The sequence below is a fragment of the Coregonus clupeaformis genome, chromosome 7, assembly GCF_020615455.1.
Source record: "Coregonus clupeaformis isolate EN_2021a chromosome 7, ASM2061545v1, whole genome shotgun sequence".
NCBI classification, from domain to species: domain Eukaryota; kingdom Metazoa; phylum Chordata; class Actinopteri; order Salmoniformes; family Salmonidae; genus Coregonus; species Coregonus clupeaformis.
In genome coordinates, this window is record NC_059198.1 from 5,053,864 (window position 1) to 5,070,204 (window position 16,341).

At 44.9% G+C, this 16,341-nt stretch overlaps 1 protein-coding gene across 1 annotated transcript in view; it reads right to left on the reverse strand.

Moving 5' to 3' along the window:
• LOC121568761 (ATPase family AAA domain-containing protein 5) overlaps nt 1-15,998 on the reverse strand; it is a 35,737-nt gene extending 19,739 nt beyond the window's left edge. Inside the window, exons 1-13 of the mRNA XM_041879171.2 lie at nt 15,581-15,998; nt 15,319-15,381; nt 13,432-15,206; nt 13,016-13,103; nt 12,720-12,884; nt 12,276-12,414; nt 9,200-9,266; nt 8,903-9,084; nt 8,466-8,614; nt 6,278-6,749; nt 6,006-6,102; nt 5,072-5,154; nt 4,729-4,862 (exon numbers count right to left, since the gene is read on the reverse strand). Of these exons, the coding sequence (XP_041735105.2) occupies nt 4,729-4,862; nt 5,072-5,154; nt 6,006-6,102; nt 6,278-6,749; nt 8,466-8,614; nt 8,903-9,084; nt 9,200-9,266; nt 12,276-12,414; nt 12,720-12,884; nt 13,016-13,103; nt 13,432-15,206; nt 15,319-15,369 (3,402 nt within the window). The 5' untranslated portion in view covers nt 15,370-15,381; nt 15,581-15,998. The remainder of the gene's footprint in view (nt 1-4,728; nt 4,863-5,071; nt 5,155-6,005; nt 6,103-6,277; nt 6,750-8,465; nt 8,615-8,902; nt 9,085-9,199; nt 9,267-12,275; nt 12,415-12,719; nt 12,885-13,015; nt 13,104-13,431; nt 15,207-15,318; nt 15,382-15,580) is intronic.
• Between the last annotated feature and the right edge of the window lie 343 nt (nt 15,999-16,341).

Sequence of the window (16,341 nt, forward strand, 5' to 3'; positions counted from 1 at the left end):
ATCTGGGGCTCCATGCAAGATCTCACCCCGTGGGTCAAAAGATCACAAGAACGGTGAGCAAAAATCCCAGAACCACACGGGGGGACCTAGTGAATGACCTGCTGAGAGCTGGGACCAAAGTAACAAAGCCAACCATCAGTAACACACGCACGCCAGGAGACTCAAATCCTGCAGTGCGAGACGTGTCCCCCTGCTTAAGCCAGTACATGTCCAGGCCCGTCTGAAGTGCATTTGGATGATCCAGAAGAGGATTGGGAGAATGTCATATGGTCAGATGAAACCAAAATATAACTTTTTGGTAAAAACTCAACTCGTCATGTTTGGAGGACAAAGAATGCTGAGTTGCATCCAAAGAACACCATACCTACTGTGAAGCATGGGGTTGGAAACATCATGCTTTGGGGCTGTTTTTCTGCAAAGGGACCAGGACGACTGATCCGTGTAAAGGAAAGAATGAATGGGGCCATGTATCGTGAGATTTTGAGTGAAACCCTCCTTCCATCAGCAAGGGCATTGAAGATGAAACGTGGCTGGGTCTTTCAGCATGACAATGATCCCAAACACACCGCCGGGCAACGAAGGAGTGGCTTCGTAAGAAGCATTTCAAGGTCCTGGAGTGGCCTAGCCAGTCTCCAGATCTCAACCCCATAGAAAATATTTGGAGGGAGTTGAAAGTCTGTGTTGCCCAGCGACAGCCCCAAAACATCACTGCTCTAGAGGAGATCTGCATGGTGGAATGGGCCAAAATACCAGCAACAGTGTGTGAAAACCTTGTGAAGACTTACAGAAAAGCGTTTGACCTGTGTCATTGCCAACAAAGGGTATATAACAAAGTATTGAGAAACTTTTGTTATTGACCAAATACTTATTTTCCACCATCATATGCCAATAAATTCATAAAAAATCCTACAATGGGATTTTCTGGATTTTTTTTTCTATTTTTGTCTGTCATAGTTGACGTTTACCTATGATGAAAATTACAGGCCTCTCTCATCTTTTTAAGTGGGAGAACTTGCACAATTGGTGGCTGACTAAATACTTTTTTTCCCCACTGTATATACACAACCTCTTGGTGATGTCATTCCATAACACAATGTCAACTTTCACTGCTATGCGGACGACACACAGCTGTACATTTCAATGAAACATGATGAAGCCCCAAAATTGCCTACCCTGGAAGCCTGTGTTTCAGACATAAGGAAGTGGATGGCAGCAAATGTTTTACTTTCAAACTCGGACAAAACAGAGATGCTAGTTCTAGGGCCCAAGAAACAAAGAGATCTGCTGTTGGATCTGACAATAATCTTGAAAGTTGTACAGTCGTCTCAAATAAAACTGAAGGACCTTGGCGTTACTCTGGACCCTGATATCTTTTTTGACGAACATATCAAGAATATTTAAAGGACTGCTATTTTCCATCTTCGTAACATTACAAAAAATCAGAAACGTTTTGTCCAAAAATGATGCAGAAAAGCTAATCCATGCTTTTGTCACTTCTAGATTAGACTACTGCAATGCTCTACTCTCCGGCTACCTGGATAAAGCACTAAATATAACTTCAGTTAGTGCTAAACACAGCTGCTAGAATCTTGACTAGAACCAAAAAAATGTATCATATTACTCCAGTGCTAGCCTCTCTACACTGGCTTCCTGTTATAGTGGGGAGTATTTAGTCAGCCACCAATTGTGCAAGTTCTCCCACTTAAAAAGATGAGAGAGGCCTGTAATTTTCATCATAGGTACACGTCAACTATGACAGACAAAATGAGGGAAAAAAATCCAGAAAACCACATTGTAGGATTTTTAATGAATTGATTTGCAAATTATGGTGGAAAATAAGTATTTGGTCAATAACAAAAGTTTCTCAATACTTTGTTATATACCCTTTGTTGGCAATAACACAGGTCAAACGTTTTCTGTAAGTCTTCACAAGGTTTTCACACACTGTTGCTGGTATTTTGGCCCATTCCTCCATGCAGATCTCCTCTAGAGCAGTGATGTTTTGGGGCTGTCGCTGGGCAACACGGACTTTCAACTCCCTCCAAAGATTTTCTATGGGGTTGAGATCTGGAGACTGGCTAGGCCACTCCAGGACCCTGAAATGCTTCTTACGAAGCCACTCCTTCGTTGCCCGGGCGGTGTGTTTGGGATCATTGTCATGCTGAAAGACCCAGCCACGTTTCATCTTCAAAGCCCTTGCTGATGGAAGGAGGTTTTCACTCAAAATCTCACGATACATGGCCCCATTCATTCTTTCCTTTACACGGATCAGTCGTCCTGGTCCCTTTGCAGAAAAACAGCCCCAAAGAATGATGTTTCCACCCCCATGCTTCACAGTAGATATGGTGTTCTTTGGATGCAACTCAGCATTCTTTGTCCTCCAAACACGACGAGTTGAGTTTTTACCAAAAAGTTATATTTTGGTTTCATCTGACCATATGACATTCTCCCGATCCGCTTCTGGATCATCCAAATGCACTCTAGCAAACTTCAGACGGGCCTGGACATGTACTGGCTTAAGCAGGGGGACACGTCTGGCACTGCAGGATTTGAGTCCCTGGCGGCGTAGTGTGTTACTGATGGTAGGCTTTGTTACTTTGGTCCCAGCTCTCTGCAGGTCATTCACTAGGTCCCCCGTGTGGTTCTGGGATTTTTGCTCACCGTTCTTGTGATCATTTTGACCCCACGGGTGAGATCTTGCGTGGAGCCCCAGATCGAGGGAGATTATCAGTGGTCTTGTATGTCTTCCATTTCCTAATAATTGCTCCCACAGTTGATTTCTTCAAACCAAGCTGCTTACCTATTGCAGATTCAGTCTTCCCAGCCTAGTGCAGGTCTACAATTTTGTTTCTGGTGTCCTTTGACAGCTCTTTGGTCTTGGCCATAGTGGAGTTTGGAGTGTGACTGTTTGAGGTTGTGGACAGGTGTCTTTTATACTGATAACATTTTCAAACAGGTGCCATTAATACAGGTAACGAGTGGAGGACAGAGGAGCCTCTTAAAGAAGAAGTTACAGGTCTGTGAGAGACAGAAATCTTGCTTGTTTGTAGGTGACCAAATACTTATTTTCCACCATAATTTGCAAATAAATTCATTAAAAATCCTACAATGTGATTTTCTGGATTTTTTTCCCTCAATTTGTCTGTCATAGTTGACGTGTACCTATGATGAAAATTACAGGCCTCTCATCTTTTTAAGTGGGAGAACTTGCGCAATTGGTGGCTGACTAAATACTTTTTCCCCCACTGTAAGTCTAGGGATGATTTCAAGGTTTTACTGCTAACATACAAAGCATTACATGGGCTTGCGCCTACCTATCTCTCCGATTTGGTCCTTCCGTACATACCTACACGTACACTACGGTCACAAAACGCAGGCCTCCTTATTGTCCCTAGAATTTCTAAGCAAACAGCTGGAGGCAGGGCTTTCTCCTATAGAGCTCAAATTTTATGTAATGGTCTGCCTATCCATGTGAGAGACGCAGACTCGGTCTCGACCTTTAGGTCTTTACTGAAGACTCATCTCTTCAGTAGGTCCCAGGGGTGCGAAGGTGAACGGTAAGGCACTGGAGTGATGAACCGCCCTTGCTGTCTCTGCCTGGCCAGCTCCCCTCTCTCCACTGGGATTCTCTACCTCAACATATTACGGGGGCTGAGTCACTGGCTTACTAGTGCTCTTCCATGCCGTCCCTAGGAGGGGTGCGTCACTTGAGTGGGTTGAGTCACAGACGTGATCGTCCAGTTTTGCGCCCCCTCGGGCTCGTGCGGTGGGGGAGATCTTCATGGGCTATACTCAGCCTTGTCTCAGGGTAGTAAGTTGGTGGTCTGTTGATATCCCTCAAGTGGTGTGGGGGCTGTGCTTTGGCAAAGTGGGTGGGGTTATATCCTACCTGGTTGGCCCTGTCCGGGGGTATCGTCGGATGGTGCCACAGTGTCCCCCGACCCACCCGTCTCTGCCTCCAGTATCTATGCTGCAATAGTCTATGTGCCGGGGGGCTAGGGACAGTCTGTTATATCTGGTTTAATTCTCCTGTCTTATCTGGTGTCCTGTGTGAATTTAAGTATGCTCTCGCTAATTCTCTCTCTCCATCTCTCCCTCCCGGAGGACCGGAGCCCTAGGATCATGCCTCAGGACTACTTGGCCTGATGACTCCTGGCTGTCCATTAATTATTTGATACTACTGCACTGTTGGAGCTAGGAACACAAGCATTTCTCTACACCCGCACTAACATCTGCTAAATATGTGTATGCATGCGACCAATAACATTTGATTTATTATTTAACCCTGCTGGTCAACTATGAAAGTTTGAACATCTTGAAGAACAATCTGGCCTTAATGGCCATGTACTCTTATAATCTCCACCCAGCACAGCCAGAAGAGGACTGGCCACCCCTCAGAGCCTGGTTCCTCTCTAGGTTTCTTCCTAGGTTCATGCCTTTCTAGGGAGTTTTTCCTAGCCACCGTGCTTCTACATCTGCATTGGTTGCCGTTTGGGGTTTTAGGCTGGGTTTCTGTATAGCACTTTGTGACATCTGCTGATGTAAAAAGGTCTTTAAAAATGAATTTGATTGATTGATTGATTCAGAGTGTAAAGTGAGTGCATTCAAATTAGTATGCAGAAAGAACATGATAAAAATCAGCTTTTTAATAGAGACCGGTGGGTCACAATAAAGCATAAAAGGTTGGTGACCGCTGTGTTAGGCAAGTGGAGTAAAGAGTGAACAGACCTTAAAACCGAGTTCCTGGGCGCAGGCGTAGACGGCAGCGGTCTTGCCCACCCCCGTGGGACCAGTGATCAGCAGGGTGTTACACATAAAGTCTTCCCCCTCCTGAGAGTCCCCGTCTTCAGTGTCCCATGAGTCTGTGTGGCCAAGAGGGGAACATCAGGCTGCTTTAGGTTTACTCTGTGGTAACTTCGAAAAAAGTTACTTTTACGTAGGACGATGTAACTATTTCAAAGGAGGGAAACATTTGTTTGTACTCAAACAGTCACAGTCCTAACTGAAAATACAAGATCAAAATCTTAGAAGAGAGGGCTCCACCATTTTTTGCAAGGTGACTGTCTCTTACCATTGCTGTCATCCTCCTGTTTCTTTTCCTTCCGTTTTTTCCTCTCTTCCCGGTCAGCTCTGAGCTTCCATTCCCTCAGCCAACTGCAAACGGATCGGTTTATGCAAAATTACTTGACAAATTAATGGCACCTAACACACAAGGGCTTTCAATCAAGCTCATAAAGCTATTGATTCATACACTAAGTATGTGGACACCCCTTCAAATTAGTGGATTCGGCTATTTCAGCCTCACCTGTTGCTGACAGGTGTATAAAATCGAGCACACAGCCATGCAATCTCCATAGACAAACATTGGCAGTATAATGGCCCGTACTGAAGAGCTCAGTGACTTTCAACGTGGCACTGCCATAGGATGCCACCTTTCCAACAAGTCAGTTCGTTAAATTTCTGCCCTGCTAGAGCTGCCCCAGTCAACTTTAAGTGCTGTTATTGTGAATTGGAAACGTCTCTAGACAATTCTGTGCTTCCAACTTTGTGGCAACAGTTTGGGGAAGGCGCTTCCCTGTTTTAGCATGACAATGCCCCCGTGCACAAAGTGAGGTCCATACAGAAATGGTTTGTCAAGATCGACATGGAAGAACTTTGGGATTAATTGGAATGCCGACTGCGAGCCAGGCCTAATCACCCAACATCAGTGCCCGACCTCACTAATGCTTGTGATTGAATGGAAGCAAATCCCCGCAGCAATGTTCCAACATCTAGTGGAAAGCCTTTCCAGAAGAGTGGAGGCTGTTATAGCAGCAAAAGGTGGGACCAACTCCATATTAATGCCCATGATTTTGGAACGAGATGTTCGACAAGCAGGTGTTCACATACTTTTGGCCATGCACTGTATATCTGTAATACCTGTGTAGAGTCAGCAGTATGCCTAGTACACCTAGCTACTGAGCTATTCAGTTGACTCATTCTGTAGATACACCACAGTCCCTTACCTGTGCAGCCTCCTCACTGAGGCAGTGTTGCCTATGATGTCATTGGAGTGCTGTGGTTGGTACTTCTCTGTCCACAACACATCCTCTTTTACAGAGTCTGGTGGAATAAAAAGGCAGTTACTAGAGACTATTCAAAAATTGATTGTGTAATCTCATGAAAAGGGGAAGGAAGCACATTTAAACGTCTAACTGAAAGGCCATGTTTTGGCTACCACTGATACTGCAAGATAAGAGGTTTTACAGAGAACTACATTTCTTATTTGCCCTCTTACCATCTTTGACAGAGTTACCAGCCAGTGGAGAGTCCTCCAGGAGTACCACAGGGTCCTTTTGGGAGGGGAGTGGTGTTTTCATCTCATTCTCCTGCTGCTTGCGCCTCCTCCCTCGCCCTCCCCTCCTGGGTGGCTCAGGTTCGGGGGAGATGGTGTCCCCGTCGATCACAATTATCTTCTCCTCCTCTGACCTCCTGGACCTCTGCTTCTTGGCCACCTTTCCCACGGCCCCCTCACCCTCTTCCACTCTCTTCCTCTTCCCCCCAACAGGCTCTGTCGATGCTGGGGCACTGCTGGGGAGTTTGTTGCCGGGGTCTGCCTCTGAAGCTGTGCATTGCTGGAGGTGGTCCGTCCGCCTCGTCAGGAAGCGTGTGAGGAACCGCTGGACGGGGAAAGGAGGGTTGGATGCACTGATCTCCCCCATTAGGAGCTTACGAACGGGCTCAGAGAAATCTTCTCGCCAGCCAGACCCCTGTTCAGAACAGATTATTCAATTATCTAAAGTTGATTAACTCAAAACTACACCAGTAAATACAGTGGGGGAAAAAGTATTTAGTCAGCCACCAATTGTGCAAGTTCTCCCACTTAAAAAGATGAGAGAGGCCTGTAATTTTCATCATAGGTACACATCAACTATGACAGACAAAATGAGAATGTTTTTCTCCAGAAAATCACATTGTAGGATTTTTTATGAATTGATTTGCAAATTATGGTGGAAAATAAGTATTTGGTCAATAACAAAAGTTTCTCAATACTTTGTTATATACCCTTTGTTGGCAATGACACAGGTCAAACGTTTTCTGTAAGTCTTCACAAGGTTTTCACACACTGTTGCTGGTATTTTGGCCCATTCCTTCATGCAGATCTCCTCTAGAGCAGTGATGTTTTGGGGCTGTCGCTGGGCAACACGGACTTTCAACTCCCTCCAAAGATTTTCTATGGGGTTGAGATCTGGAGACTGGCTAGGCCACTCCAGGACCTTGAAATGCTTCTTACGAAGCCACTCCTTCGTTGCCCGGGCGGTGTGTTTGGGATCATTGTCATGCTGAAAGACCCAGCCACGTTTCATCTTCAATGCCCTTGCTGATGGAAGGAGGTTTTCACTCAAAATCTCACGATACATGGCCCCATTCATTCTTTCCTTTACACGGATCAGTCGTCCTGGTCCCTTTGCAGAAAAACAGCCCCAAAGAATGATGTTTCCACCCCCATGCTTCACAGTAGATATGGTGTTCTTTGGATGCAACTCAGCATTCTTTGTCCTCCAAACACGACGAGTTGAGTTTTTACCAAAAAGTTATATTTTGGTTTCATCTGACCATATGACATTCTCCCAATCCTCTTCTGGATCATCCAAATGCACTCTAGCAAACTTCAGACGGGCCTGGACATGTACTGGCTTAAGCAGGGGGACACGTCTGGCACTACAGGATTTGAGTCCCTGGCGGCGTAGTGTGTTACTGATGGTAGGCTTTGTTACTTTGGTCCCAGCTCTCTGCAGGTCATTCACTAGGTCCCCCCGTGTGGTTCTGAGATTTTTGCTCACCGTTCTTGTGATCATTTTGACCCCACGGGGTGAGATCTTGCTTGGAGCCCCAGATCAAGGGAGATTATCAGTGGTCTTCCATTTCCTAATAATTGCTCCCACAGTTGATTTCTTCAAACCAAGCTGCTTACCTATTGCAGATTCAGTCTTCCCAGCCTGGTGCAGGTCTACAATTTTGTTTCTGGTGTCCTTTGACAGCTCTTTGGTCTTGGCCATAGTGGAGTTTGGAGTGTGACAGTTTGAGGTTGTGGACAGGTGTCTTTTATACTGATAACAAGTTCAAACAGGTGCCATTAATACAGGTAACGAGTGGAGGACAGAGGAGCCTCTTAAAGAAGAAGTTACAGGTCTGTGAGAGACAGAAATCTTGCTTGTTTGTAGGTGACCAAATACTTATTTTCCACCATAATTTGCAAATAAATTCTATAAAAATCCTACAATGTGATTTTCTGGATTTTTTTCTCTCTCAATTTGTCTGTCATAGTTGACATGTACCTATGATGAAAATTACAGGCCTCTCTCATCTTTTTAAGTGGGAGAACATGCACAATTGGTGGCTGACTAAATACTTTTTCCCCCCACTGTATTACATGGATTATTACCAGTGAAATATGAAATGTGTAAAATAATATTACAACATACCCTTTCAGTGTGGGCTCTGGAGGCTGGCTCAGTCTTAAAGCAAGTGGAACTATCGAGGGATGGAAGCTGGTTTGATGGTAGACAGCAAAGCTCCTTCAGGAAGTGTAAGCGAGGAGAAACAGGCCATGGTAGACTCCAGAGAGGACAGTCTGTCAAATAAAAATGTATTAGATGGAGAACACAGAGGGAACACTTTGAACAGGAGGCACGCTGAAAAGGCAAAGGTTGCCGGTTCAAATCCAGGTTATGGCACACAAATTATTTAATAAAAATCTCAGTGCAGTGCACACTCATTATCTATCAGTTGCTTAAGATTTATGTTAGTAAAATGGCCATTCAAAAAATCTAAACATCAGTGTGTGGCACCCTTTATGCATTATACAACTAATAAGACAATTTGGATGGAAGGGACAGAGCTAGCAAGGAGAACAACGTACCCTGTGACGTCTGCAGCACGTGCACTACAGGCTGGAAGGAGGAGCAGGAGACAGCATAGGCCTCCTTGGTGGCAGCAGTTTTGGCTACCTGCTTCTTGAAGGACTCTGGGAGGCCACTCTTCAGGAACTCCCTGCGGGCTCGGAACTGTTCGTCATCCTGAGAGTTCTCTGAACCATCACGGCTAGAATGGGTTAGAGGCACAATAGGGGTGTAAGGTCTTGTTGAGGTCTGCTAAAATTTAGAATAGAGACCAACCAGTGTTATGGTAATAAGCTGCAAGTCTGTAATAAGCTTACCTGCTGTCATCAAAGATGGATATGACTGATGTCCTCTGTGCTTTCTTCCCAAGGAACATGGGAGCCACTTTGGAAGGTAAAAAAAACCCACAATAAAACATTAATGTTAGTGTCCTTCTATACATACATATATGTGTGTGTATATACAGTGAGGGAAAAAAGTATTTGATCCCCTGCTGATTTTGTACGTTTGCCCACTGACAAAGACATGATCAGTCTATCATTTTAATGGTAGGTTTATTTGAACAGTGAGGGACAGAATAACAAATAAATCCAGAAAAATGCATGTCAAAAATGTTATAAATTGATTTGCATTTTAATGAGGGAAATAAGTATTTGACCCCTCTGCAAAACATGACTTAGTACTTGGTGGCAAAACCTTTGTTGGCAATCAGAGGTCAGACGTTTCTTGTAGTTGGCCACCAGGTTTGCACACATCTCAGGAGGGATTTTGTCCCACTCCTCTTTGCAGATCTTCTCCAAGTCATTAAGGTTTCGAGGCTGACGTTTGGCAACTCAAACCTTCAGCTCCCTCCACAGATTTCTATGGGATTAAGGTCTGGAGACTGGCTAGGCCACTCCAGGACCTTAATGTGCTTCTTCTTGAGCCACTCCTTTGTTGCCTTGGCTGTGTGTTTTGGGTCATTGTCATGCTGGAATACCCATCCACGACCCATTTTCAATGCCCTGGCTGAGGGAAGGAGGTTCTCACCCAAGATTTGACGGTACATGGCCCCGTCCATCGTCCCTTTGATGCGGTGAAGTTGTCCTGTCCCCTTAGCAGAAAAACACCCCCAAAGCATAATGTTTCCACCTCCATGTTTGACGGTGGGGATGGTGTTCTTGGGGTCATAGGCAGCATTCCTCCTCCTCCAAACACGGCGAGTTGAGTTGATGCCAAAGAGCTCGATTTTGGTCTCATCTGACCACAACACTTTCACCCAGTTCTCCTCTGAATCATTCAGATGTTCCTTGGCAAACTTCAGACGGCCCTGTATATGTGGTTTCTTGAGCAGGGGGACCTTGCGGGCGCTGCAGGATTTCAGTCCTTCACGGCGTAGTGTGTTACCAATTGTTTTCTTGGTGACTATGGTCCCAGCTGCCTTGAGATCATTGACAAGATCCTCCCGTGTAGTTCTGGGCTGATTCCTCACCGTTCTCATGATCATTGCAACTCCACGAGGTGAGATCTTGCATGGAGCCCCAGGCCGAGGGAGATTGACAGTTATTTTGTGTTTCTTCCATTTGCGAATAATCGCACCAACTGTTGTCACCTTCTCACCAAGCTGCTTGGCGATGGTCTTGTAGCCCATTCCAGCCTTGTGTAGGTCTACAATCTTGTCCCTGACATCCTTGGAGAGCTCTTTGGTCTTGGCCATGGTGGAGAGTTTGGAATCTGATTGATTGATTGCTTCTGTGGACAGGTGTCTTTTATACAGGTAACAAGCTGAGATTAGGAGCACTCCCTTTTGTATAAAAGACACCTGGGAGCCAGAAATCTTTCTGATTGAGAGGGGGTCAAATACTTATTACCCTCATTAAAATGCAAATCAATTTATAACATTTTTGACATGCGTTTTTCTGGAATTTTGTGTTGTTATTCTGTCTCTCACTGTTCAAATAAACCTACCATTAAAATTATAGACTGATAATTTCTTTGTCAGTGGGCAAACATACAAAATCAGCAGGGGATCAAATACTTTTTTCCCCTCACTGTATATCCACAATTTTCCTTCCTCATGATGCCATCTATTTTGTGAAGTGCACCAGTCCCTCCTGCAGCAAAGCACCCCTACAGCATGATGCTGCCACCCCGTGCTTCACGGTTGGGATGGTGTTCTTCGGCTTGAAAGCCTCCCCCTTCTTCCTCCAAACATAACGACGGTCATTATGGCCAAACAGTTCTATTTTTGTTTCATCAGACCAGAGGACATTTCTCCAAAAAGTATGATATTTGTCCCCATGTGCAGTTGCAATCCGTAGTCTGGCTTTTTATGGTGGTTTTGGAGCAGTGGCTTCTTCCTTGCTGATTGTCCTTTCAGGTTATGTCGATATAGGACTCGTTTTACTGTGGATATAGATACTTTTGTACCTGATTCCTCCAGCATCTTCACAAGGTCCTTTGCTGTTGTTCTGGGATTGATTTGCACTTTTCGCACCAAAGTACGTTCATCTCTAGGAGACAGAACGCGTCTCCTTCCTGAGCGGTATGACGGCTGCGTGGTCCCATGGTGTTTATACTTGCGTACTATTGTTTGTACAGATGAACGTGGTACCTTCAGGCATTTGGAAATTTCTCCCAAGGATGAACCAGACTTGTAGAGGTCTACCATTTTTTTTCTGAGGTCTTGGCTGATTTCTTTTGATTTTCCCATGATGTCAAGCAAAGAGGCACTGAGTTTGAAGGTAGGCCTTGAAATACATCCACAGGTACACCTCCAATTGACTCAAATGATGTCAATTAGCCTATCAGAAGCTTCTAAAGCCAAGACATCATTTTCTGGAATTTTCCAAGCTGTTTAAAGGCACAGTTACTTAGTGTATGTAAACGTCTGACCCACTGGAATTGTGATACAGTGAATTATAAGTGAAATAATCTGTCTGTAAACAATTGTTGGAAAAATTACTTGTGTCATGCACAAAGTAGATGTCCTAACCGACTTGCCAAAACTATAGTTTGTTAACAAGAAATTTGTGGAGTGGTTGAAAAATGAGTTTTAATGACTCCAACCTAAGTGTATGTAAACTTCCGACTTCAACTGTACCAATTGGTGCCCAGCCCGTATAAGACAAGATTTCATCAAGTATATGTGCACAAAACACAAATTACATTTAAGAAACATAATGCTTTAAACAATTAAATGATTAATTAACAATCATTACAAAAGCACGGCTTTCACCTTGACACACTACACAAATAAAACACGTCCCCTTCACCTCCAGGCTTTGTAAATAAATTCACTTTCAAATAAATTACTGTAGCAGAACATTTCAGGGTGAGCACAATTTGATTTTTTAACGAAACATGTCTATAACCATGTTACGACTTTTTATGTCAACAACAGTGTTAAAGTACCTGCTGGATTCTTGGACTCTTTGATGGCAGGTGCTTTTTTCCCCAATACATCATTTAGACTGCGTTTCTGAGCCTTGCCCTTCTCCTCGGCAGCCGGAGCAGAGACATCCTGGCTATCCTCCACACAAACCACTGAGTCCTGCACAAACAGTGGTTCGCAAAAATAAAGGGTTAGCGGGTTATCTATGAAACAAATCCTTTCTGTACTTGTGCTTCATCTCACAGTTGGAGAAATGGACAGGAAACAAGATAGTCAGGTGGATTGAAAACTACATGCATCATCTTTAATATGACACAAATAAAAACCATGCTATCAATCGAGCATGAATTGTACAGTAGGCTACACAGTACACACTGAGTGAGAGTAGAACATCATCTCCCAAGTAAGGAAAAACCTACAACCTACAATCATTTAATTGAAATGTAATTAGGACTGTAGTGTACCTCATCTTCATTGTAGCTCTTCTTGACGGAGACCTGGCACCGGGAGGAGCGTCGTAAGGAGCTCTGACCCTCCTTATCGGCTGCAGCCTTTTTACTCTGCTGTATCGCCCGGGCTTTCTCCACCAACTTCTTCGCCTTTTTTCTCTTCTTGGATGCATTGGATTCCTGAACAAGAGGATTCAAATGGGTTTAAGAAGAAAAAATACAAGTGAAAGTTAAGTGTTTGCTGAATTATAGCTGCTAATTCAAAACATCTGTTTCATATTCTACCTGATAAAAACCGAGGCTATAATTACCTTAGTAGGTAGGGGACTCAGGATTTCAAAATCACTTCCACCCTCAGATTTTGATGCAGAGCATAGGAAGACTCTGGTCAATTTCATCCTGAATGTTCAAGGTAACAATCAAATTATAACATTGTTTATGCAAAGGTAGTCAAAACAGAAAAAACAAACCAAATGCCCAAAATTAACATTTTCAAACAAATAAAATGAAAAACTAGATATTACAAAAAGTCAGCATGAAGCTAAAGCACTGCTGTGTCTGTAGTAATGTATTGTCCTGCCTTTAAGACAGTGTCCAGACTTGGGACAGGCCTCCATTGTGGATGAGTCAATCTATGTCCAAACCTATTGCCTCTGTTACTGACCAACAGGATGCACAAGCTAGACAATTAAAAACTATGCTTAAAGATATCTTGGCCATCCCTCACCTGATGGGACTTCCTATCTTGTCTGGTGGACAGACCATCTGTGCTCTGAACACCCTGTGTCTTGACTTGTCTGACTTTGGGGTGGACATCTGGACCGGGCAGTCCTCGGTGACTGCTGCAACATCTTTCACCCTTTCTTTTATTGTTTTCCTCACTGGGGTTACTAGATCAACAACAGGTGTCTGCCTGCGAGGGGCTTCTCTGGTGGACCTCCTGACTGTTGTTGGTGTGGAGGTGGTGGGCTCTGCTTCAGGTTTAGCATCAGTGGTAGACTCTGCTTTGGGTTTAGCATCAGTCTCCATAGTGTCAGTCTCCATGGGAACATGGTTTTCTTGTGCTGCAGGTGAGGGAACTGACTCCTCCTCCAGGGCCTTCTTCCTCCCTCGTCTCTGAGGTTTCTTCTTAGCTGCCTTTTTACCTGGCTGCTCCTCTGTTGGGGCAGTAGAGTGTTTCTCCTCCTCAGCAGACTCCCCCGAGGCCTTGTCCACAGGCTGCTTCCCAGGGCCCATACCGGGCTTGGCTGGCTGCTTGAAAGCGCTCATGAACTGCTTCCGCTCAGTCTGGCTGCACTTGGGAGTGGATGATTCAGACTCGACGACACTGAGCTCCAGGTCCTCCTCCTGCAGGACCACATTGGACTTCCGTTTGTGGGCAGGCAGCAGCTCCGGTCTAGACTGGGGACGAGGAGAGGAAGCGGTCTTCACCTCTACAGCTGCTGGGCTCCCCTCCTCTTTTCCCCTGGAGAAGATGGAGGCCATCTTTTTCTCTGCAACAAGGACTGGCTCGTGGCCGGGGGAAATGGTGTGCACCTCAGCTTGGATGGTGAGGGTTCGAGGGGATATCTGCAGGGGACACGGCTCATTGGCTTTGGGTACATCCAACGTGTCTTCTGGCTCTGTGTCGACTCTGCTTTCCTCCTCCACCTTCTCCTCTCCCTGGCCCTGAGTCTGTAGGAAGTCCTCAAAGGAGATGGTGACGGTGCTTCCGTTCAACTGAGACGCCTCACCCACGTTCACCTCTATGCTTGCATCACACAAAGACAGCTCAGCCTCCTGGAACTCGGGCACATACTCCTCCATTTCCTTATCCTCCTGCTGCTGCTTGGCATTAGCCTTACTGACAGTTCTCTTTTCTGCAGTAGGTTGGTTCCATTTCACCTTGTCTTTTCGAGGTATTTTAGGAGAACTGTCGCGACTTTCCTTTTTCTTTACAGGAGCCCTTTTTTTGGAGTCCACCTTGGGATGTTTGTCTTTTTGAGCCTTCTCAGGACATACCGCTCCAGGGCCATTCTCACCAGAGGTGTCTCCAGCATCAGCACTGAACTGGGCCAGCAGGGCAGCTGTGTCACTACCCAGGATGCCACAGCTGCTGCTCACTACGTTGTCCTCTGACCCCTCACCATCTCCTGGCCCCTCTAAGACCACACACTCCTCCGTCTCAGTGAAGCCTGCATCAGCATCCGTCTCCTGTAACTGCCGGGCAACTTTGCTGGGCTTCCTGCCCCGTTTCTGAGGGGGCATGGCTGGCCGCCTCACAGGGCTGTCTACGCTGGCTGGTGATTCAGAGGGCTGGGGCCCCAGGCGGTTCTCCTTAGTCTGCTCTGGGGTACTCCCTTTCTCTCTAACTGGTGTAGTCTTCCGGCTGAAGTAATCCATGATGTTGTTGGACCTGGGTGGGGAGAAGGGTTTCTCCATGGGCTTGGGAACGGGGGAGAAGTAGTTTGTGATCGTCATGACAGGAGGAGCATGGGCATCTTTGCGTGATTTCTTGCATGGCTGTAAAACATGGCGAGATGATTACTCTCTAAATTATTAAAACTATGCAATTAAATACAGATATCCAATGCGTTGACACAGGCTAGTGTAGACAGAATTTGGTTGGACATACCTGAGTCTCAAAATCTTCAATGACAGATGCCATAGCAACGACACCAGCCATAATTTCACTGACCTAAAAGGATGAAATGGTTTTAGTTGCAGTAACTAACTAGTTGGTGCATTCTGGTTCAGTTAACTACTTAGGTAACTTAATTACTAACTAGTAGTAGTCAGTTAGCCTGAAAAGCAGCAACTGTAGATAGATAGATAGTTAAGTGACAGCTCAATGGTGGTGTGGTAATGTTAGTAAGCTAAAACAAAAGAACACTTACCAGCTTGTGGTGTTGGGCACATTCAGAATAACTTTTCTCTCCTCTCCTCCTTGTTCCCTTAAGTGTAGAAGACAAAACCTCTAAGCTATGCTAACTGTCATTGTGTGGCAAAGTTGATTGCTTGCTATCTGTCTAGGAAAATAAATATCTTAATATAATCTCTAGCTAGCTAGCTAACTATATCAGACTATTGTTGGATGGCATGGCTAACGTTAGCTAGTTGGAAGATAGTCGGCTAGCAAGCTGCCCAAAACTTACTTCCACTAACACGCGCGTAACGAAACTACAACCAAGTTTTGACATGCAACTGCAATGTAAATTACAGCTATTAACGACGAATTACACCCATATATAAGCAATAATTCCGTATATTAGGTACACTGGTAGTTTGGCTTCAGACTCCCAAAATCCCGCCTGACTCGTCTTGTCCAAAGGGCGCCAAATTTGCTTGGCCTTCCGCGTCACCAATTCTACCACTCACAGTGGCAGAAAACATACACGTCACGAACAGTTGTTGATGTTTTGACTGCAAGGCTCCACCCCATGTGATAATGTAAATAATTAGTAGTTCTGTTTCTAAACAAATACAGCGAAAGCAGATAAAAGATCAACACACTGCTGTCTAGTTTTTTAATAAATTAGAGTGTAGATGTTATTCTTTGCTTGCATTAGTGATGGTCCATCAAGGTTTGCTAATAAATGTACTGTACACGTGGAAATTATGACAGCTACTAAAAATGCATACTCTCTGATCAGTGCAC